The following is a 25,086-nucleotide window of genomic DNA, read 5'->3' as shown; positions in this document are numbered from 1 at the left end:
TTAAGATAGCTCTAAAGAGCCCTATAAGTATGGAAGGTGACTTGTGTGCACATTAATAATTTTATTAAAATAAAGCAAAATTATACAGTGACAGTCTAATTACAATAAAACATAATACTAATATAACATATAACAATAGTCACAGAACAAAATAACAATGTCAACAGTCAGATCAGCATCAATAAAGTCTAATAAATCCACTCTTCATAAGTTCTAGTTGCCGTGTTGTTTAAACAGTCTAACTAAATCAATTAACAAACAGTCCTCCTTAATAGGATGGGGTAAAATTGGAATGTGATCCTACAGAGGAATCAAACTGTAGCCAGTGCCAACAGCATAATTATCACTATTCTTAATTAGGCTAGACAGTCTAGTGAAGTCCCATATACATATAGACTTTAATGTGGAGGGAATTCAATGCCTTTTCAGGAAAACTATGGGTCTCATTCAGACCCGGTCGTTAGATGCAAGCGGTCTCTCTGATTGAGGGCGGCCACTTGCATCTTGAACTGCGGCCTCCTGGTTGCTAGCTAAGCTGTGGGTTGCCATCCACAGCTTAGCGACCGACCAAGGTGATGGACGCGATGGTCAGGACCATCGGGGCTTACAACGAGACCCTAAGGTTGGGTCTCGGCACTCGCAAGCCCCAGGGAGCTTTCTGCTCTGATCGAGCAGGAAGCTCCCCACTGACATCATTGCTGATGTCAGTGGGGCCGCCCCCAAAAGACAAATGTTCCATCGGGAACGCCTCCATTTGGCCGGCCACCCCCCTGGCCCGCCTTCAACATCGACAGCTCGCTCCCTTTGGTGCAAGAACCAGAGCGACGGAGCGGCCGTCACTAGCCGGGTCTCGAGCATGAGCACGTCGGAGCCGGCTCTGACGTGTGCATGCCCAGTGGGCAAACATCGACCCGGTTGCGAGCGCTCAGCGCTTACAAAAAAAATGGATCTCAGACTGCACATTCTGGACATATATATATATAATTGGAGGTGCTACCTGTGGAGACCATTGATATATACACAAAGAAGAAATACAGGTGCACAACTCCAAATTAACTGATTATATATAAATAAATACATTTTGCAGTAAATACAATAGAGGTTTTTGGCATAATTTGGCCAAGCTTATGGGCCTGCCCACCATATCCGGGTAACCTCTTGTCGGGCAGGTCCCTAACATACTAAGGCTCAAATCCAGAGCGCAGGACACCCCCAAACTAGCCCAGCTAAACCACCCCAAGGCACCACTCTAATAAGAAAAGTGAAGTGTTAAGAGCAGCCGCTGGCCGCATATAAAGAATAAAAATAAAAAAGTGAAATACATATATATAAAAGAAACAGACAGTGAGGTATTAAAATGTGTTAAAGGAAAATGTGTTATACTGCGGTGCCCTGAAGCAGATCAGCAAAGCAATCTAGGGGGACCCACACCCCAAAAATGAACCAAAGCTGCACTACACAGTCTAAATATTAGCAGGACTTACCTATTATTGTGCCTCTGACTGGTGTGCATATTACATTGCCAGACTCCATGCTGTAACCAATGTAGTAGAAGTGCTAGTCTGAGTGGGAAGTGGCTCAGGCTTCCCAGGTGTGCAAATCAATGCACTAATTGGTTTACAAAAAAAATGGATCTCAGACTGCACATTCTGGACATATATATATAATTGGAGGTGCTACCTGTGGAGACCATTGATATATACACAAAGAAGAGATACAGGTGCACAAATCCAAAATAACTGATTATATATAAATTAGGGGTGTGCACCGGCCACTTTTCGTGTTTTGTGTTTTGGTTTTGGATCTGGATCTTTCTTCGTGTTTTGGATCTGGATTGGTTTTGCCAAAACCACCCTTCCGTGTTTTGGGTTCTGGGTTTTGTGTTTTGGATCTGTATTTTTTTGAAAAAAAGCATAAAAACAGCTAAAATCACAGAATTTGTAGGTTTTTCTGCTCCTATGCTATTATTAACCTCAATAACCTTAATTTCCACTCATTTCCAGTCTATTCTGAATACCTCACACCTCACAATAGTGTTTTTATGTCCAAAAGGTTGCACCGAGGTAGCTGGATGACTATGCTAAGCGACACGAGTGGGCGGCACAAACACGTGACCCATCTAGGCGTGAAACTGCAGTGGCAGACAGGATGGCATTGAAAAACTAGGCCCCAAACTGTACATAATGCAAAGAAAAAAAAGAGGTGCAAGATGGAATTGTCCTTGGGCCCTCCCACCCACCCTTATGTTGTATAAACAGGACATGCACACTTTAACAAACCAATCATTTCAGCGCCAGGGTCTGCCACACAACTGTGGCTGAAATGATTGGTTCGTTTGGGCCCCCACAAAACAAGCTGGCAATTAATCTGTCCCTGCACAAACTGGCTCTACGGAGGCAAGAAGTCGTCCTCATCCTCCTCATCCACAGATTCCTCACCCTCTTCAGTGTTATGTACATCCTCATCCTCACAGAGTATTAATTTGTCCCTGCTGGAACCACAGGTCCCTCTGTACGTTCTGGAGGCTGGTCTCCCTGGAAGAGTTGATCATTCATTTTATGAACATCATCTTCTCCACATTTTGTGGAAGCAACCTCCTACGCCTTTCGCTAACAAGGTTCCCGGCTGCACTAAACACTCTTTCGGAGTACACACTGGAGGGGGGGCAACTCAGGTAAAATAGAGCCAGTTTGTACAGGGACCTCCAAATTGCTTCTTTTTCCTGCCAGTACAGGTACGGACTGTCTGACATGCCTACTTGGATGCTGTCACCGATGTAATCCTTTAACAGACAGACGCACGCTTGTCGCTGCTGCTTTGAGGATTCAAGTGCGGCTACAGCCCACACAATTCACAAAGACAGAAAAAAAAAAAGAATATTTTTATTGTTTGTGGAGCACACTTTGAGGGTTACACCACCCTCTAACAGACAGACGCACGCTTGTCGCTGCTGCTTTGAGGATGCAAGTGCGGCTACAGCCCACACAATTCACAAAGACAGAAAAAAGAAGAAGAATATTTTTATTCTTTGTGTAGCACACTTTGAGGGTGTCACCACCCTTTAACAGACAGACGCACGCTTGTCGCTGCTGCTTTAAGGATGCAGGTGCGGCTACAGCCCACACATTTCACAAAGACCGAAAAAAAAAGAACAATATTTTAATTGTTTGTGTAGCACACTTTGAGGGTGTCACCACCCTTTAACAGACAGACGCACGCTTGTCACTGCTGCTTTAAGGATGCAGGTGCGGCTATAGCCCACACAATTCACAAAGACAGAAAAAAGAAGAATATTTTTATTGTTTGTGTAGCACACTTTGAGGGTGTCACCACCCTTTAACAGACAGACGCACGCTTGTCGTTGCTGCTTTGAGGATGCAAGTGCGGCTACATCGCACACAAGTCACAAACACATAAAAAAAATTGTTTTTTATTTTTTGGAGCACTTTGAGAGTTACACCACCCTTTAACAGACAGACGCACGCTTGTCGCTGCTGCTTTAAGGATGCAGGTGCGGCTACAGCCCACACATTTCACAAAGACCGAAAAAAAGAACAATATTTTAATTGTTTGTGTAGAACACTTTGAGGGTGTCACCACCCTTTAACAGACAGACGCACGCTTGTCGCTGCTGCTTTAAGGATGCAGGTGCGGCTACAGCCCACACAATTCACATAGACAGATAAAAGAAGAAGAATATTTTTATTGTTTGTGTAGCACACTTTGAGGGTGTCACCACCCTTTAACAGACAGACGCATGCTTGTCGCTGCTGCTTTAAGGATGCAGGTGCGGATACAGCCCACACATTTCACAAAGACCGAAAAAAAAAGAACAATATTTTAATTGTTTGTGTAGCACACTTTGAGGGTGTCACCACCCTTTAACAGACAGACGCACGCTTGTCGCAGCTGCTTTAAGGATGCAGGTGCGGCTACAGCCCACACAATTCACAAAGACAGAAAAAAGAACAATATTTTAATTGTTTGTGTAGCACACTTTGAGGGTGTCACCACCCTTTAACAGACAGACGCACGCTTGTCGCTGCTGCTTTAAGGATGCAGGTGCGGCTACAGCCCACACAATTCACAAAGACAGAAAAAAGAAGAAGAATATTTTTTTTGTTTGTGTAGCACACTTTGAGGGTGTCACCACCCTTTAACAGACAGACGCATGCTTGTCGCTGCTGCTTTGAGGATGCAAGTGTGGCTACATCGCACACAAGTCACAAACACATTAAAAAAATTTTTTTGATTTTTTGGAGCACTTTGAGAGTTACAACACCCTTTAACAGACAGACGCACGCTTGTCGCTGCTGCTTTGAGGATGCAAGTGCGGCTACAGCCCACACAATTCACAAAGACAGAAAAAAAAAGAACAATATTTTAATTGTTTGTGTAGCACACTTTGAGGGTGTCACCACCCTTTAACAGACAGACGCACGCTTGTCGCTGCTGCTTTAAGGATGCAGGTGCGGCTACAGCCCACACATTTCACAAAGACAGAAAAAAAAAGAACAATATTTTAATTGTTTGTGTAGCACACTTTGAGGGTGTCACCACCCTTTAACAGACAGACGCACGCTTGTCGCTGCTGCTTTGAGGATGCAGGTGGAATCTAGACGGGATTTGGAACCGAGGACACACTACCTCCATCAATTGTCTAAATCCCACTGCACTAATGTCGGATACCGGACGCACGTCTAACACCAACATAGCAGTCAAGGCCTCAGTTATACGTTTTGCTTCAGGATGACTGCTGTCGTACTTCATCCTCATCGCTAGGGACTGTTGGAGGGTCAATTGTTTAGTAAAAGTAGTGATGTTCCTACTTCCTCTCTGGGATGATGAACAACTCCCAGCAGCAGCAACAGCACTAGTAGGAAGTGGTTCTTGATCTTTCCATATTTTATTTTTATCAGAGAAAGTTTGGTCCTCCATTTATGTTATATTGATATATATATACGTGCGGCTAAAGCGCACACAAACACAGAAAATATTTTTTTATTTTTGCTGGAGAGTAGTGCACTTTGTGGGTTACACCACCCTTTAAGAAATGAGCCAGCTGGCTCTTTACTTATGGGACACAGGCGCACGCTTGGCGCTGCTCCTTTGTTGATGCACGTGCAGCCACAGTGCACACAAGTCACAAACACAGAAAATATATATTTTTTTGGTTTGGAGTGTACTTTGGGGGTTACAGAACCCTTTAACGGTCAAGCCAGCCGGCCCTTTACTTATGACACAGGCGCACGCTTGGCACTACTTTGTTGATGCACGTGCGGCTACTGCGCACACAATTCACAAACACAGAAAATAATTTTTTTTTTGGTTTGGACTGGAGTGTACTTTCGGGGGTTACAGCACCCTTTAACGGTCAAGCCAGCCGGCCCTTTACTTATGACACAGGCGCACACTTGGCACTACTTTGTTGATGCACGTGCGGCTACTGCGCACACAATTCACAAACACAGAAAATAATTTTTTTTCGGTTTGGACTGGAGTGTACTTTGGGGGTTACAGCACCCTTTAACGGTCAAGCCAGCCGGCCCTTTACTTATGACACAGGCGCACGCTTGGCACTACTTTGTTGATGCACGTGCGGCTACTGCGCACACAATTCACAAACACAGAAAAAAATTTTTTTTTGGGTTTGGACTGGAGTGTACTTTCGGGGGTTACAGCACCCTTTAATGGTCAAGCCAGCCGGCCCTTTACTTATGACACAGGCGCACGCTTGGCACTACTTTGTTGATGCACGTGCGGCTACTGCGCACACAATTCACAAACACAGAAAATAAATTTTTTTTTGGTTTGGACTGGAGTGTACTTTGGGGGTTACAGCACCCTTTAACGGTCAAGCCAGCTGGCCCTTTACTTATGACACAGGCGCACGCTTGGCACTACTTTGTTGATGCACATGCGGCTACTGCGCACACAATTCACAAACACAGAAAATAATTTTTTTTTTGGTTTGGACTGGAGTGTACTTTGGGGGTTACAGCACCCTTTAACGGTCAAGCCAGCCGGCCCTTTACTTATGACACAGGCGCACGCTTGGCACTACTTTGTTGATGCACGTGCGGCTACTGCGCACACAATTCACAAACACAGAAAATAATTTTTTTTTTGGTTTGGACTGGAGTGTACTTTCGGGGGTTAGAGCACCCTTAACGGTCAAGCCAGCCGGCCCTTTACTTATGACACAGGCGCACGCTTGGCACTACTTTGTTGATGCACGTGCGGCTACTGCGCACACAATTCACAAACACAGAAAATAATTTTTTTTTTGGTTTGGACTGGAGTGTACTTTCAGGGGTTACAGCACCCTTAACGGTCAAGCCAGCTGGCCCTTTACTTATGACACAGGCGCACGCTTGGCACTACTTTGTTGATGCATGTGCAGCTACTGCGCACACAATTCACAAACACAGAAAATAATTTTTTTTTTGGTTTGGACTGGAGTGTACTTTCGGGGGTTACAGCACCCTTAACGGTCAAGCCAGCCGGCCCTTTACTTATGACACAGGCGCACGCTTGGCACTACTTTGTTGATGCACGTGCGGCTACTGCGCACACAATTCACAAACACAGAAAATAATTTTTTTTTGGTTTGGACTGGAGTGTACTTTCGGGGGTTACAGCACCCTTTAACGGTCAAGCCAGCCGGCCCTTTACTTATGACACAGGCGCACGCTTGGCACTACTTTGTTGATGCACGTGCGGCTACTGCGCACACAATTCACAAACACAGAAAATATATTATTTTTTTAGCACTTGGGGGGAGCACCCCTGATGGACAGAGCACCCCCTGGACAACACTACAGCACCTCTTTAGGACTGGGACACTGCATAGGACTTTGGAGTGGACACAGCCCCTATGGAGAACTGACTGCACAACACAGTCCAGCCAGCCCCTATGGACTTTGAAGTAGTGGGCACAGCCCCTATTAACAACAGCAGCACAGCACAACACAGCCAGCCCCTATGGACTTTGAAGTAGTGGACAACAGCAGCACTACACTACACTACACTACACAGCCCTAACTCCCACCCTCCCTCTTCACTGTCCACAGCCGAGTGAGAAAATGGCGCCGACGTGGGTACCTTATATAGGATCCAAAACCCGCGAGACTCGGAAGGCGGGAAGATGACGTTTTGCCTCGATTTCAGAATCCGAGTCAGGCGGGAAAAGTCGAGCCTGACTCGGATCGGACTCGGATCGGGGGGGCTCGGGGGGGTTCGGATTTCAGAAATCCGAACCCGCTCACCCCTAATATAAATAAATACATTTTGCAGTAAATACAATAGAGGGTTTTGGCATAATCTTGGCCAAGCTTATGGGCCTGCCCACCATATCCGGGTAACCTCTTGTCGGGCAGGTCCCTAACATACTAAGGCTCAAATCCAGAGCGCAGGACACCCCCAAACTAGCCCAGCTAAACCACCCCAAGGCACCGCTCTAATAAGAAAAGTGAAGTGTTAAGAGCAGCCGCTGGCCGCATATAAATAATAAAAATAAAAAAGTGAAATACATATATATAAAAGAAACAGACAGTGAGGTATTAAAATGTGTTAAAGGAAAATGTGTTATACTGCAGTGCCCTGAAGCAGATCAGCAAAGCAATCTAGGGGGACCCACACCCCAAAAATGAACCAAAGCTGCACTACACAGTCTAAATATTAGCAGGACTTACCTATTATTGTGCCTCTGACTGGTGTGCATATTACATTGCCAGACTCCATGCTGTAACCAATGTAGTAGAAGTGCTCAGCGCTTGTTACCGGGTCTGAATGAGGTCCTATGTCCCTTATGTGCACCTCCACAGCAGGAGCATATCCTTGCATGGGCCACATCAATATAGGAGAAGGGACTGTGATATACACTGGTGATCAGCGGCTTGAAAAACCTTTAATGCTTAATGCATTTCACCAGCATCTGGAGTCATCTTAAAACCCCCTTAGCTGATTTATTATCTAGCAGATGTGTCAAACCTGTAATTGCACTAGCAATTCAAATAGTCCTTAATAATTGTACACATATATAATGTGAAAGCACATTAAAATTATGCAGACAGGTCACTCCTAACTCTGAATTAACCAACACAGAAGAATGAATAAAAATTAAAAATAAATCTAAATTTGTAACAAAGGCCATAAACGAATTGCATGCTTCATATCCAATTGTATCAAGAAGAACTCTAATTAACACCTACAAAATTTTCAACAGTAGTTCCTAAGAAAAGGATGGTGTTTAGAGAGCAGGAAAATACTTTAGCATAAATGAAGAGTATATTTCAGAAACAGAGAGAAGAACAAGAAAAATCTTCAACCATACTTCCAAGTAAATAATAATTTTTTAAACCATGAGGTTTTCATTTTTTTTATTTTCAGAATCCATACCAATTTAGCAGGGAATCATAGAATGGTCCTCACCTCTTAATAAACCTCCAATATTAAAGATGTCAGGCGGAATGTAATAGGGTGCAAGTTGTAAAAAAAATGTAAGTTTAACGCTAACATTTTTTTACAACTCGCACATGTAATAGGGTGCAAGAACATGCAAAGTCGCATTTTTCTAGTATTCCCGCAACTCGCAATGGCCAAACTCACATCCAAATGTTTTCCCATGGAAAGCATACAATTTGGCCAATATAACGAGAGTGTGAGTTTAAAACTCACTCAGAATAACTTAAATTAAACTAGCAATATAATAAACCTGCTTCAGGCTAGCGAGTTCAGCCTGAGTACGTGCATGTTTCACAGAAGCCTTCACAGATCAGTGAAGGCAGTAAATATCTAAGGTCTACCTGGGTGAAACCGGGTACATCAGCTAGTAAAATGTAAATTCCTATTTACACTACTCTGGACATCCATATCCAGGACATCCAAAGCCACCTGAGATCACCAAGTGCTCCACAGCAACAATGGGCTAAGTATGACATTCTGCTAGTTTAACTACTACACACAAAGTTTCCACACTAGCTAGGCACATAAAAGCCACCATTTATGTAAAGGTAATGAGGGACTGGGTTATTTGGGCCCAAAAGAAGAACTATCCCAGTTAATAGGGTATATTCCAGTAAATTTTTTGGGACAAAAAGTGAGTAATAATGGAATGTATGTACAACCAATGCCAAATGGGACCATTGTTTTATGAGCTATGCCTGGTCACTGTCAGGTGGTGGTAGTTTTTTTGTCTAGATGTTATGAAGTATGGGACTTTCATTCCATAAGGGGACAGCTAGTAAGTATGTAGCAGAGATATTGATACCAATTTTTTCTGTATGAATTTGTTTTTTAAAAAATTAGTTGAAATAATAATTTGAATGTATTGCAGAAGTAATAGTCGGGCTTCATGCATTGAGTGTGCTTAGAAATCGATAATGTGAAATCATATATTATTATATAATTATAATTAGTAGTACTTCAAACTGAATGTTGTCCCCCCAAAACCTAATGCTAACCCTGCTAACTGCCCTAAACCTAACCCTCCCCCCCCCACGGCTAACCAGATGGGTGCCCCGGACTTACCTCATTCGGGCACGTGTCATACTGGATTCCGGCATCAGGATTATGATAGGCGTCAGTATTTTAGACACCTATCATAAATCCTTTGCCAGCATTGTGCAGTCGGGATTGTCACATAACTACATCCTGTCTGGGACACATTTTCTATTTGCATGTATGCAAAATCATGCACTTGGGTCTCAATAATCTAAAGGCTAAATATAGTAAAAAGGACACTATAATGAGAATACAGAGGAGGAAAGGGATTTAGGAGTCACCATTTCAAGTGACTTAAAGGCAGGCAAGCAATGTACCAAAGCATTGAGGAAGTCAAGTCAGATGTTTGGTTGCATATTGAGAGGAATCAGTAGCAGGAAAAAAGAAGTGATAATGCCACTGTATAGGTCTTTGGTACGGCCTCATCTAGAATACTGTGTTCAGTTCTGGAGGCCATATCTCCAGAAGGATATAGACACATTAGAGACAATACAAAGAAGGGCAACTAAAATTGTTCATGGCCTACAGCACAGAACTTACCCAGAAAGACTAAAAGATCTTAATATGTATAGTTTGGATTGGAACAGAGAAGGGAAAGGGGGGACATGATAGAAACTTTCAAATACATGAAGGGTTTTAACAAGGGACAAGAGGAAAGCATTCTTCAAAGGAAGAGTTGTACAAGAACACAAGGACATGCACTGAAACTGGAGGGAGGTAGGCACAGAGGAAATTTGAGGAAAAATTACTTCACAGAAAGGGTAGTGGATAAGTGGAATAGCCTCCCATCAGATGTGGTTGAAGCTAAAATGGTGGAACAACTTAAACATGCTTGGGTTAGGCAGAAGAATATCCTTAAGAGAGACATAAGGAGCAAATAGGGTTGAAGTTGCCTAAAGGATACATAAAAAGGGGCAAACTAAATGGGCCAAGTCAGGGGCAGAACTATGGGAGACAATGGAGGCGCCTGCCGCCAGGCTCCAGCTCTGAAGGGGCACCTCCTCCATGTAATTATATACCCAGTATATACCATCATGGCCGCCCAATACATGGCACCCCTTCCCGGCATCTGAGAAGCCACCATACACTAGTGGAGAGCTCCATGTCAGACCATCAGCTGCTGCCTTCATCTATCTATAGCCTGTCTGCATGCAAATTGCTACATTGCAGTGCCAGCGGCTGTGACAGCGGGTGGTAACAAATTTTAACTTGCCCCCGGGCATCTGGGGTGAACTTGGTTCTTATCTGCCGTCAAATTCTATGTTTCTATGTAAAAGGAAAAAAAAACAAAGCTACTTGCACAACTAGAAATAGAAATTAATATTACAATATTTATTACCTTACAATAAGTGTATATATATATATATATATATATATATTTATATATATACACACACACACACAAATGTAAAAACTAAATCCACAGCTCAGCAAATACTCAAATATTTATAAATAAGTCACAAAGAAGCTGTACATGAGGAATGACAATAATGATGCAGGTTTAATGCTGGGACACTAGCAACAGCAAACCACATTGCCCCCAATTCCCCCCTAAATTGTGATTGTTTGTTTGGGGGCTCACTAGCATCACCCACAATTGAATTGACCCCTTAAAGTCTGATCAGATTTTTTATCATTGCATTTTTCATTTTTCACTTGCATTACATACAAAGTGTAAACGACTACAGTATGGTAAAATATAATAAAGAGATAATATATTATTACACAAAATGAAAGTATACTACTAACAAGTATTGCAAATAAGCATTCCACAAAATCTTTTTGATTACGTTTGTTAAGTTAATCAATCACTAGATGACTAAATAAACACAACGTCTACAATAAATGAACTATATCTAGTTTACAGTAATGTGAAATATGTAAATAATAAAAATACAATGCATAACCAGTCTAAACCAGTGATGCAATTGCAGGCTTTTCCCAAGTCCACTTATTAATTTCACAACATATTGTATATCACCTTGTTTACCAGAAATGAAAGAAAACTCTCACCTGCTAGTCGTTCATGATTACGTTTCTGCTTTATAGGGACTAACATTGACAGCTGCACATTTCCCATTTAAATCTCTTTTAAAATGTGCCCGTGATGTCAACATGCTAAGCTGGATTCTCAATCTTCTCAGAAATGATGATCGGATTAGGGAGCCGGACTTTTCCAAATGTCTTTCTCTCCACTGAAGTCGGATGCTAAGGACCTCTTACATGTTCTGTTTTTATACTTCAGCAAGTATTTGTATTTCTATTTTTAATGTCAACCTGATTTTTTTTCAACCTATCATACGAACCTTTTGCTTACTGCGCTACGCTGTTACACTGATAAGGGATCAGATTCCATTTTTAAAAGTATGGTAAGCATTTCGACCATACAGTGTTTTTTTCTTTGTTTATGTTTGTTTTCACTTGTAATTTGATGATGGGGATTCATTCTTATTTACTGACTGAAAGTCACAATTATGAAGCCATTTAAAAGCATTAGGCATTTGAAACAAAGATAAATTAGGCCACTAGCCAAACAATTTGTATAGATTTTTGTATGTCACATTTTTTAGCTACAAAAACAGAGACTGGTATTTTTGGCATAACTTCAACCCTTTCATTTGCATAAAAAGTTAAGTGAAATTGTTATTTTCAGAGAGCTGCATAGACTGTGCAGAAGAGGGAAAACGTGCTGCTTGTAACTTATTTCTACTCAAGGAAGAAAAATAAAGATTGCAACGGTGTTAAATGAGTGAACAATTCAACATTTTCTTGGACAAGGGAACTGAGGACATCCAAAAAGGACAAAATTAATGGAAATAAAAACAAAAAGTATCTTTAAAGGCAAAGGACGTTTTATCATCTTATCATGATGTCAAATTATGTATCAGCTTAATTGCACTTTATAAGAAAATACAATTAACCAATAGTGATTCCTATTTACTATTCTTTTATCTAATTGAGATCAATGGTGCTTTTGTCTGGGACACAGAATGCAGGTGGTGATGCAAAGGCAGGAAAGGGGAGGACAGAGGTACAACCTGTTGAAGATGTGAGAGATGGTAAAGGACTAGTAAAAGATTCTGGTGAAAATGATAAAGGAGGAGGAAATATTTATGAAGAGGAAAGTCTTCCATGGCAGGGGACTGGAGACCCTTTGCCACAGCTCCTTGCAGTTGTCCCCAACTTAGAGATTTGTATTAACAAGGGTGAAGAAGTTGAAGAATATGATGATTTTTCAGACTTTTCTGATACTAGAAGCATTGCATCCGATGACTCCTTTTATCCACCTGATCTTGAGACTGGAGGCTACTGGCATCAAGGTGATGAAAGTGAAGATGAGGAGCAAGATGAAGGAGCAGGATTGGACAGTGACAGTTTCAGGAGCGTAGAGAGCATGACAAGTCCTGAACCACTTTCTTTATTTAAAGCCTGCAGTAGCAATAACGCAATTATTTTAAAGGCCTTTATGCGCCAAGGCGTGACCAAGGAAGAGGTAGGAGAGACAGACAGAAACAACAGGGTAAGTCCAAACTATAGATCCTTTGTATTTATTACATTTTCATTGTTAAAAATATTCAACACTTTTAACTTGTAAGATTTAGGAGGTTTATAATAATTACAACAATAATGGTAGCTGACTGTGGATTTCTTATTTTTGAACCTACAATAGGTTACTTTTGCTATAGTGGATCATAGAGGAAAACACCTGGCTTCTGAGCTGAGCAAAACAATTTGCCACATTTCTATGTTTCTATGAATTTCAGTGATTGTCAAATAGAAATGGTTGAAAGAAATAATTACATAGGCATTTCAGTAACTACTATTTCCGCTTGGATTCATTGTCTATCTAGTGTATAGAAGTGACAGATTAACACTTGTTGTTTTTGCTATTGATACTTATTATGGTGATGGGCCAAGGTGTGCTTGTTGTATGGGTGGAGTTTTGTGGAACAGATGTGTGGGGATTAAATATGTTGTAGAGTGTCAAAGATTACAATGAATCATCATACAGAGACCTATCACATAATGGCTATGCTTCTTCTGGATGCTAACCACTCCCATTCCTTTCTGGTAATGTAAACAAAGGGATGTGATATTGGGTAAATACGGGAATGTGAAAACATACAGAATGGATGGCACATCATAAAAAGCATATGCACTATAGTCTAAAGGCTCATACACACTAGACCAGGGGCCTTCAAACTTGGCCCTCCAGCTGCTGTGGAACTACACATCCCAGCATGCACTGCCACCTTTTTGATATAACAACATGCTAAAACTATGTGCAGTGCATGCTGGGATGTGTAGTTCCACAGCATCTGGAGGGCCAAGTTTGAAGACCCCTGCACTAGACAATGTGCTGTATGAACGATATTGGTGAAAGATTTGCCTTGAACTTTTTGTAGTGCAGTACAAACGATATTGGGTGTACACACTGAAAGATATCTTTAAAGATATCTTTCAGTGAAGTCATCCTGCAACATCTCTTAACAGGCAATTCTTGACGATATCATCAGATTGGCCTGCATATACGGACAACAAAAGACATCGTTAATGACCCGTGGGAGCGTGCATCATTGTTTTGATACATCACTGCATACATACGATACTGTTATCGTCCATATCATTCATAAAAATCGTCTAGTATGTATGCGGCTTAACATAATCAAAGTAAGTGCAAGTGCTGCTAATCAAATAGGTAAAAAATTATAACAGCATAATTATGCCACATGCCATTTAATAGACAGATGGAGGTAATAGGGGAGATGTATCAAAACTTGGAGACAGATAAAGTACCAAAAAATCAGTTCATGACATTTTCCAAACATAGGGGAAGATGTATTATCATGTTGCTAAAAGTCTTTGAATGCATGGCTCTGCATTGCCCATTATCGAGGTTAAGCAGGGCCAAATTCTGCACGGATATATGAAAAATTATTTGTCAAAGAAAGAGAGAGTGTTAACTAATTTCTCCTGTGAATTGTCACTCTCCCTCTTTTGGCAGCTTTGAACACCGCTTGCAGGGATTCTGTGCATGCGCTAGTCATAACTTCCCAGCTGCACCCGCGGCTATAATGGAAAAAAAACTTTATTATTTTTGGTAAACTTAATCCCTGGCTGCATATTCTGACAGCCAGGGACAGTGCTATGTGTGTGACAATGACAGCTACAGCTGTCAAAATATCTGCAGTTGTCGGAGCGGTCAGTGCCACTGACCAACCATTGCTTGCCAAACCTGATCAGCAATATATCTAGTTATTAGCAGCACCGATAATGCAGGGAAGTGGTAACTGCAGCACATGACATGCTCAGTCACCAAAGATACATTTATCACACCTTCATACATCTCTCCCTTAGACCACTGCCTAGGGATCAACAGAAGAGAGCAATAGGGCCTGGAAGAGAGCAATAGGGGCCTGGGGTCACATAATGGATGATCTGCATTAAAGGATTAATCTACTGCTCTGCTTCCTGCTGACAGGCCCATACACAGTGCCAGGCAACAATGCCCCTTTTCTTCCCCTCCCACCATCTCTTTCTCCTCTTCATTTGATAGCCACTCCTCTCCTCTATTTTGTACATTTGTTTCTTCTTGGATAGGTGTGCAGGGGTGTATTACTTTATTAATTAATATATTAATGTTATTTGGCATAGATAACATTAATTACCTCCCCTCAAATAACATTAATAACAGGGGGCATGGAGGGCCCACCGTGAGAATTCAGTGTTAGGGGTCCAGGCAAAAACAGGGGGGTGCCACGATCGCACCCCACCACAGGAAGAGGAGAGGAGCATGTGCTGGGCTGCTGACAGGCAGGGCCGGCTCGAGGCATGTTCGACCAGTACGGTCGAACAAGGGTGCCACCCCATAGAGGGCGCACCCCTACCAACCATTCACGATTTCAGTAGGACAGTCCCGGTTTTTGGGCACTGCCCCACTGTTCCACCCATGGGCCAAAGTGTCCCACGGGTGGTCGGGAGGATGGGCACTTCCACCGCCGCAGCTGTGTGGCGGTGCCAGACCCGGGAGAAGAGAATGGATGCCGCTCGCAGTAGAGAAAGAGGGTTGGGGGAGTGTTGGGCTTGCCCCCAGCCTGATGTTAAATGGGAGGCATGCCAAATGGACACGCCCCCAAATAACTCCATTTAGGGGGTGTGGCCTATGATAATTAGCCCCCATTTTCAGACACACACGGCTAAGCTGTGTGCAGGTAATGGGCTCCTCAGTACCATTTTGCACAGGATGTGGCTCCTGGAGCCAGCCCTGCTGACAGGTAAGAGGGAGGGGGAGCGATATTGGACCCAGGCCCCCTGCCGGGCCCCTCTTACAAGCCTGGGCCCTAATTAGTTTCCTGTTCCCCCCTCACAGCGCCTCTGATTGCACATGATGATGATCCTGTCTATATATACCACATTGTAGTACTGTAAATGTTATAGGGGACCACCGGCCAATGTCAAAACTAAATGAGCACTGCATTATGTCTTGTAAAGGCAAAATAAATGCTATGGTAAAAACAATTCAGCTATCTGAGCTCTTACCACTGGGATGACTTAATTGTAGGTTAGTGAATGAATGCAAAGATGCAATGCCATTACAATTACTCACAGGAACTCTGGCCCTGATTCAGAGCCGGACGCTCTGACAGAGCGCTCGCTCTGAATCAGGGCCGTCCTACTTAATTTTTAGAGCGGCCTCCTGGCCACTCGTATAGCTGTGGGTGACCACCCACAGCTATAGCGAGCGGCCAGGAAGATGGTCACGATGGTCAAGACCATCGCGACCATCGGGCTTGCGACGAGACCCTTGTGGTAGGGTCTCATTACCGCAAGCCCTGGAGTGCTTTCGGCTCTATCAGAGCCGGAAGTACTCCCACTGACATCACTTGTGAAGTTGTGATGTCAATGGGGCCGGCCCCAGATGGTAGGCATTCCCATGGGAACGACTCTGTCAGGGCAGCCATGCCCCCGGCACACCCACCAAAGGGGGCGTGCTGTCACTCACCAATGCACCATTGACAACACGCCCCCTTTGGTGCGAGACCCGGAGCGATGGCTTGCCCGTCGCTATCCGGGGTCTCACGCATGGGCACGACGGAGCCTGCTCCGTCGTGCACATGCGCACTGGGCCAACATCGACCCGCTTGCGAGCGCTCAGCGCTCGCGATCGGGTCTGAATCAGGCCCTGTGTTCATTATGCTAAAGCCCACAGCTAGCCAGAAGAGGGACAGGGTTGTGTCATGACCAGCCTCTTTGATTGGCAGGAAGGCAAAGTTTCTTGCCATGTGGTATAAATCTGACTATGACCTGATTCACATAATACAGTAAGACACAGACAGAAGTGTTCATTATATAATTTCTACAAGTAGATAAAGTAATAAAGTCAAGAAGAATTGATATTCATGAAGTATATACAGATAAATACAATAAATAAGACTGTGCTGAGTGTGTGATACCACATAGACTATAAATCTGATCATATGACAGAGGATCATGGCGTAGGGTAACTGAAAATAACAGATGTGTACAAATGAATGTGTAGGGAACAAGGGGAAAAAAGCATAAAAAGAAAGCAACAAAGTGCAGCCTACTAACATAGCATATACATTACAAACATTATTAAATGAACTCAGAGTAACAGCATAAACAGTGTACAATAACAAGCATGACATATGAATAATACTACATATTATTATTAGGATACTGTTATTATTAATTATTATCATTATTTTCCCCCACAAGGGAGGTGCAGGGGTTGCTGAGGGGTAACAACAAAGTGCTGACTCCTCCTCAGTGACAGAAGCTGGGTGCTGCACTGTAGCATTATGTGCATTACTCGGCTCCTGACACAGTGAGGGAGCCGGCACTGCACACAGGGTGTCCCCCCGGAGAGACTAAAATGGAGGTTTGGGTATGGCCCTACCCGCAAGACCACGCCCCTGCCCGTGAGGCCACATCTCTGGCCACGAGGTCATGCTCCCTTTTGCAGGCGCACACACTACATCCCTCCCCGTACCGGGTGTCACCACAGGGAGAGACACCACTGCATACAATGACATGAAGCAGAAAGTTAAAATCGCCCTGCCCAAACGTTCTTACCCAAGATACATAAAGAAGGTGCATAATAATTATATCTATTGGTGGGCAAAGTACTGCTACTGTTAGGCCAACTCTGTATCTGCTACCAATATTTGATCAGCCATTGGCAACACATATTTTGCTGATCTACCAGTGGGGTGGTGTATTCTGGTTGGAATGAGGTGGTGGAGAAAGTTATAGGATATTGTACAATATATACTATAATAGTAATATATAAATATAAGTATAACTAGCAGGAATACCAGGCAACTCAATGTGGTAATAGATATATTTGAATGGATTAAGTATGATGTACCGACAGCGGCAGCCCGACAGAGGAGGAAATCCCGATCGTCCATTAAGGTAAGTATGCTAACCTAATTCCCCCCCTAACCCTCCCTTAGGGGTGACTAACCCTAACCTCCCCCCCAAGTGCCTAAACCTAATCCCCCCCTAAGCGCCTAAACCTTACCCCCCCTTCCCCGCAGCCTAAACCTAAGTCCCCCTGGGGGGGTGCCTAACCCTAACCTCCCCCCCGGGGGTGCCTAACCCTAAGGCCCCCCCAGGAGCCTCTAACCTAACCCCCTCCCACAGCTGTCCGCGCCAGGCTTACCTTCAATCGGTAAGCCGGGTGTCGGGCCCACGGCATAGGTCTAATGACAGGCGTCAGTATATCGATGCCTGTCATTAGTGCCTTGCCGGTATTAGACAGTCGGGAAGCCGGCGGTCGGGAGTGGCACATCTTAAAGGGAGGTACACACATAGTTGTCTATTTTTCCAGCAGTGAAACGTGTAGAAGTGTACCAGTGGAGAAGTTGCCCATAGCAACCAATCAGCTTTGAAGTAGTATTTATCAAGTACAGTCTATAAAACAATAGGTACGAGCTGATTGGTTGCTATGGGCAACTTCTCCACTGGTCCACTTCTCCACACTTATCACTGCTTGATAAATAGACCCCATAGTTTGGTGAGTGATGTTCTAGTGCTAGTTCTAGTTGCAGCCTTGAGCAGAGTTTGAATAGAGGTGAGCGGAGCGCTAGTTCAAGCAGGATGAGTGAGGCTTCCAGTTGAAAGTAGAGTGAGGGAGAATGAAGTTCAGTTTAATGGGAGAGAAAGAAGTGAGCGAAGTGTAAAGCTGATCCTGACAGGTGTGAGAATTGGTGTACTATGACAGAGAATGAGGTGACATGCAGCAGTGAGAACTGAGCACAAGGGATCACCTGGTCTAGTGAAGAAATCAGAGGGGTCTATGTAGCACACCAAATTTAATTTGTGTGAATGTTTTGAATGTTTCCGCATTATATAGGTATCACACCTATGGTTGTGGGAGCTGCTGGGTGCTGAAGATGTCCTTACTCCAAAAATAATACTTTAGGATGGCAGTTATGTACTAAGCGCTCACCCATTATACCCATTATCACCCATTATACTCTATATCCCTCATGTATATGAGACAATTATGGACAACAATCAGAGAATGTAGAAAACATTGTTTATTAACGTGGAATACACAGTGCTTCAGTATAGAAACAACTTGAATGTCTAAAATCACATAAGATGGGAGTGGTTGCCTGGGTCATTAGCCGGCTCCTTAAGGGTGCCTCTATCCATGGTGTCCTTGACACTACGTTACCGTCAAGACACCTGCGGTGTTGCTACCTGTGTAGAGTGTCCAGCACAGGGTACACTATTTATGAGGAAGGGGGTGGTTGTGAGTGTGCCCCATTAGAGGGTTACTCTCCGTATGTTTCTTACATCACCCTTTGTACTAGAGATGAGCGTGGTCTGGTTCCCTGAGAATCGAACCCACCCGAACTTCCATATATTCGAGTCCGGCTCGGGTTTTCCCGTCTGAATCAGATCTCAAAGTGAGGCAAAACATCATCATCCTGCTGTCGGCTTCTCTCTGGTTTTGGATTGTATAAAAGTCCCTTCCCCACGGTGATCGGCTCCATTTGCTTGCTGAGTCCCGGGCTGTCAGGGCTGTGCTTCATCCAAGATGGGATGCTGTTTCCATCCAGGCCAGGGTTGCTGTGTCCATCCAGGAGCTGCTGTGGGTCTGCTGTGTCCATCCAGGGGTTGCTGTGTCCATCAAGGGCAGGGGCTTCTGTGTCCATCCAGGGTCTGCTGTGTCCATCCAGGGGTTGTTGCATCCATCTAGGGCAGGGGCTTATGTGTCCATCCAGGGGTTTCTTTGTCCATCCAGAGTCAGGGGCTGCTGTGTCCAACCGGGGGTGCTCTGTCCATCCAAGGGTGCCCAGTGTATATAAAAAAAGCTAATAAATAATATTATTAATAACAAAAATAATATATTATATATTTTTCTTGTGCTGTACCCCAGTGTAATATATATATATATATATATATATATTTTTTTTTTTTTATTTTTTTTTTGGAAACGCAGTGTATTCATACAAAATATTGTCACACTGTAAATGGAAAACAGTGTATTCATAAAATATATTGTCACACTGTAAGTGGAAAACGCAGTGTATTTGTAAAAAATATTGTCACACTGTAAGTGGAAAACGAAGTGTATTCGTAATAAATATTGTCACACTGTAAGTTTTACAATTTAATAACACAAAGTTAGCAATAATAAAATGCAACTTTTCTCTTCTTTCCTCAATCATGAATAACTGATTAGTCTACACGCGGACTACAAGACCACAACAAAGTGCTAAATAAAGTGCATAATATATTAAACATAATGACATCACAAATGCCTCAGCTAAGATTCACATAAACATATTTTCAAAAGGTGAAAATAGAGGATATGGTTTAAAAAATTTAATAAAGCAGCTAAAACTGTGTTCTCTGATTATAGTGACCCTGCTCCCTACCAATGGTCCCTCTACCTGAATATCAGCGAGTCAGAGGGGCAACTCCATGCAACCATATACCAGAGTACAGCTGCTCCTCCTGTAGCCCAGGTCAGAAGATGTGTAGAGGGTGTGGTGATATGGATTTAAATGGAACTCTCAATCCCTAAACTGGACAATGAATCCCCAATCTAACAAGGAGCACAGCTATAATTTATACACAACACAGGATTGGATGGCGATATAGGCTTGGGTGCTGGTATATCCTGGGGTGATGGTATAGGCTGGGGTAATGATATAAACTGGGGTTATAGGCTGGGGTGACGCCTGGGCATAACACCAGAAAAGCCACATTTTGGGTGTGGAATTATTTTAACACAAATCCTGACAACTGTTGTGAAGGCATCTGTACCATTTGTAAAGCCAAAATTAGTAGAGAATCGAGATAGGGACCTTAACCATCTAGGAACCTCCACCCTGTTACTTCATCTGCAGCACATCCATCAGATGTCATCATCATCATCATCCCCATCAGTGAGTACATCCTCTTCACACAATATTAATTAGTCCCCATGGGAATCCACCATTAAATGCGCCTCTGTATTTTTTTTACTGAATTGCTAGTAAAGGTCTTCCTCGTGGAACTTGTAATTAATTTTGATGAACATCATCTTTTCCACATTTTGGGGAAGTAGACTCATAGGCCGATCACTGACAAGGTTCCCGGCTGTGCTGAAAACTGGAGGGTGGACAGCTTAAGTAACGCAAAGTCAGTTTGTGCAAGGGCCTCCAAATTACCTTTTTTTCCTACCAGCAGTCAAATGAGTAACATCAGACCCATACGCACAGTTAAGGCAGGTCAGACCTCACTCAGGAATTGCTTACTTCAGCACAATCTATGAGCCCTCATGCTGCGTATGGTATTGCAGTGGATAATTTATGCACGCCCCTGCAACGGCGTTGCAACGCACTGGCACACCTGCGTTCACCCGACGACCACCCCCATCACCATCCACAAACAGCACTTCCTGTTAATCAATGTGCTCTGGGTCTGCGTAGTCTCTGCAAATGCAGTTCCCATCACAATTGCTAGTTTGCGCACATGTACTGCAATACATACACATGCACAATGCAAATTAATCGACCGAATGTGTGCATCTATGCTACTGCGATCCTTGCTGAATCAGGCCTTCAGTCTTTATTAACACTCCCTATATGTGACAAAAGGGCGTCAGCTCACCCATAAGTAAAATAGGCGATGATAAGTAACCTTTGCAAACAAATGATTAAGAAAGAATAGGGTAATAGAGTGTAGAAACCACATTAAAATATGACTGAGAGCTGTGTTTAAAAAATATATAACATCCAATTTATTAAAAACTATTAAGACAATAAACTAGCATATAGTAACAGTCATATATATATATATTGTGGCAGTGTTACCAGAGATGGCATTGGTGAGCAGCAGATTCTGTGTGGGGTTGGAGAGATCCTCCCACACAGGGTATTAATACTGAGTTGTGATACACCTGTGAGTGCCTTGTGGAGAGAGCTCAGGTGTGGGCTGATGAGGAGGCAGACCAGTCAGGCTGCTGTTGGAAACAGTCTATGTGGGACTGTGGCAGCCAGAGTGCCCAGTGAAGCTAAGCGAGCCATTGGGGGCCAGGAGGCCTGTGTCTGGACCTTGCAGGAGGCAAGGGGAGACCATAAACCTCTCAGACAAGAAGTGAGCTAGTACCCTAAGAGAGGGCTAGGTTGTTTTTTATTTTCTATTTTTGTTTCCTGATTATCATGCTGAAGTAGAGTACCATTTTCTTTATTTTACTGGAATGCCATGTGTGGACTCTAATTCTGCACCTAATCACTGCACCACTGACTCCAATCTACCGAGCTAATTACCCCAAGTTATCACATGTGGTGGAGAATGCAGGGATGAAGATTCTACGCAAGAAAGGTCTACGCAAGACAGGTCTGTGCAAAAGTGGATTACAGCAGGTACAGAAAAATTGGAGTACAAATGGAAATATGGATGCTTATTGCACTACATAATTGGACTCTCTTATATCCCTTTTACACCAGAGCAAAAACCTGGGTTATTGCTGGTTCTACCCGGGTCGCAGCTCAGTGTAAAAGGGTCCCTGAAAAATAACCTGGGTTAAGTGACCCTGCAATCCAACCCAGGTAGCTACCAGGGTTGGACCCAGGATGGACCCAGGTAATGGTGCAGTGTAAATGGTGCAACCCAGGTTATCTGACCTGGATCATGCCTAAAATGAGCTGATTGGTGGTAGTGGAGCATTCACCTTCCACTTTTTATGACCTCACAGGTTTAGCAGGGCAGACCCAGGTTCAGTGTGAACAGGGCTGACCTGGGAGTAACCCAGATCAAAGGTGCAGTGTAAATGGGTCTGACCTGGGTCTGACCAGGGTTGGAACCATGTCCAAAAACCCAGGTTGGACCTGGGTTTTTGGTGGAAAAGAGGTATTAGAAAGCTAAAGGAGGCTCTTTGCACCTGAGTGATGGAAGGCTCATCAAGGTGGTGAGTGAAGAGAAGTCTGTTGAAGTATTTCATGAAAAAGTTGTATGCATGCCTGCAAATCATGGTTTAAAGGTTGAAATGACCAGCTATACAATATATACTGTGACTGTGAAGAGAAATGTGTGTAACCTCTAATGTTGAAAACCTGCAAGAAAAGTGGTTTATTCTGCTGAATGCTTAGGACCTGCTCGTTAATTTCAAGGTGTGCTATTCTGTATCCTGGGCTTTTTCTTTTGCAATTAAAGGGAAAGAGACTTGTTATATGGTGTTCATTGCAATCAAAGTTGGTGCAAATGACAACCAAAGTAGTTACTGTGTTATGTTGTGAAGTGTATACATTTAAAACCAAGTGTTGCAAGTTAAAAACTGTGCACTAAAAAAAAAAAAACATTTAATCCTTAAAGTGACATACACCCAATTCATTGTGGCTGAAAAGACTGTTGTCCCGTGTTTCCCATGAAGGTGTCATCCAGTGATTATCAGGCAAGTCAAATTATGCTTCACTCTTACCCCTTTGAGACAACATGGATGACATGGTGAAGGCCTTGCTGCTGGCTACAGCAGCTCAGCAAGAAGCCAACAAGCAACAGTGGGCAAGCTCAAGGCGCAAAAAGAAAGTGGTCAGTGTATGGTGCAAGGTCCGTCCAGAGGGGACTATATCAGCCTGGAAAAATTTGGCAGTTTGCGTAAAGTTTTGAATAAAAGTAATATGTATTATGCTGGGCAGATTGATTACTTAATGGAACAATTGACTGATGAGAGAAATTTTTATGAACAAACTGAAAAGAAATTATGGAGTGAATTGTCCACCTTGAAAATGGCATTTGAGCAGGAAGAAATTAAAAAATGTGAAGTACTTAAAGAGACAGACCTCAAATTGGCAACGATGTCTTAACGCTTTGAGAAGGCTAAAATATCCCAATGTGTTACAAAGGATGAGAATGATGTGCTCCATGCAAATAATGACTTATTAGAGCAAGATGTTGTTGAATTGCAGCAAAAGTGTGTGGTACTTCAGCAGGAAGTGGAAGAATTGAAAGAAGGTGTCCAGAGACATCAGAGTGATGCAGAGTGCACGTAAGTAAAAGTGGCAGATCAGGCTCTGGTGTTAAAGGAAAAAGACTCTTTAATTGTGTCTACACAAGTAAAGCTTAAAGAATGTCAATTTGAGAAAAGTTCTTTGGCTAAAAAGTTTTGTGAATTGAAACAGAAGCATCTCCAGATGCTGCAGACTAACGCTCAGTGGGAGACAGACCATGAAGGAAAAAAGATGCAGATAGTACATCTTGAAGTCAGCTGTAAGGAGCAAGTACAAACCCTCCACTCCAATTTAGCTGCAGCTAGAGCAGTTTCAGAAGGTCTGGCGGAAAGAAATGTATTCCTGGAGGAAAGTCTGCATAAAGCCACGGAGCAAACTGAATCTTTGGAGAGAAAGCTGTACCTTGCCCATGGCCGGGCTTGGAAGTTGCAAGAACAGGGGGCCTGATTCAGACCCGGTCGCAAGTGCTGAGCGCTCACAACCGGGTCGATGTTTGGCCACTGGGCATGCGCAAGACCCGGCGAGCAATGGGTGCTCCGTCGCTACAGGTCTCGCACCAAAAGGGGCGAGCTGTTGATGGTGAGTGACAGCTCGCCCCATTTGGTGGGCAGGCTGGGGGGGTGGCCAGCCAAATGGAGGTGTTCCAAACACAACGCTTGCCGTTTGGGGGCGGCCCCACTGACATCACCAGTGATGTCAATGGGAGAGCTTCCGGCTCTGTTAGAGCCAAAAGCTCTCTGGGGCTTGTGGCCATGAGACCCTACCACAAGGGTCTCATCGCAAGCCCGTTGGTCACAATGGTCTTGACCATCGTGACCATCAACCTGGCCACTCGCTATAGCTGTGGGTGGTGATCCACAGCTATGCGAGTGGCCGGGAGGCCGCTCCAAGAAAAAAAAAAAAACGCCCTGATTCAGAGCGAGCACTCTTTCAGAGCGTCCGGCTCTGAATCAGGGCCAGAGTGAGAGTTTTAAGAAGTATCTGCTATGTACACAGGACCAGTTGCAAAGATTCCAAGTGGAGAGGAGTACCAAAGAACTTGAGTTGCAAAGTGAATTAAACGTGGCAGAGTCTGAAAGAATTGTACAAAAGTTGAGACTTGCTG

General features: G+C 43.5%; 1 protein-coding gene across 1 annotated transcript in view; it reads left to right on the top strand.

The window, feature by feature from the left end:
* Window positions 1–12,469: 12,469 nt before the first annotated feature.
* ANKRD33B (ankyrin repeat domain 33B) overlaps window positions 12,470–25,086 on the top strand; it is a 336,403-nt gene continuing 323,786 nt past the window's right edge. The window contains exon 1 of the mRNA XM_088445661.1: window positions 12,470–13,024. Coding sequence (XP_088301787.1) covers window positions 12,470–13,024 — 555 coding nt within the window. The remainder of the gene's footprint in view (window positions 13,025–25,086) is intronic.

This window comes from Taudactylus pleione, unplaced genomic scaffold (genome assembly GCF_031769625.1).
Source record: "Taudactylus pleione unplaced genomic scaffold, aTauple2 ptg000386l, whole genome shotgun sequence".
NCBI classification, from domain to species: Eukaryota; Metazoa; Chordata; class Amphibia; order Anura; family Myobatrachidae; genus Taudactylus; species Taudactylus pleione.
Note: the sequence above shows the minus strand (reverse complement) of the source record. Positions and strands in the feature narration are given on the sequence as shown.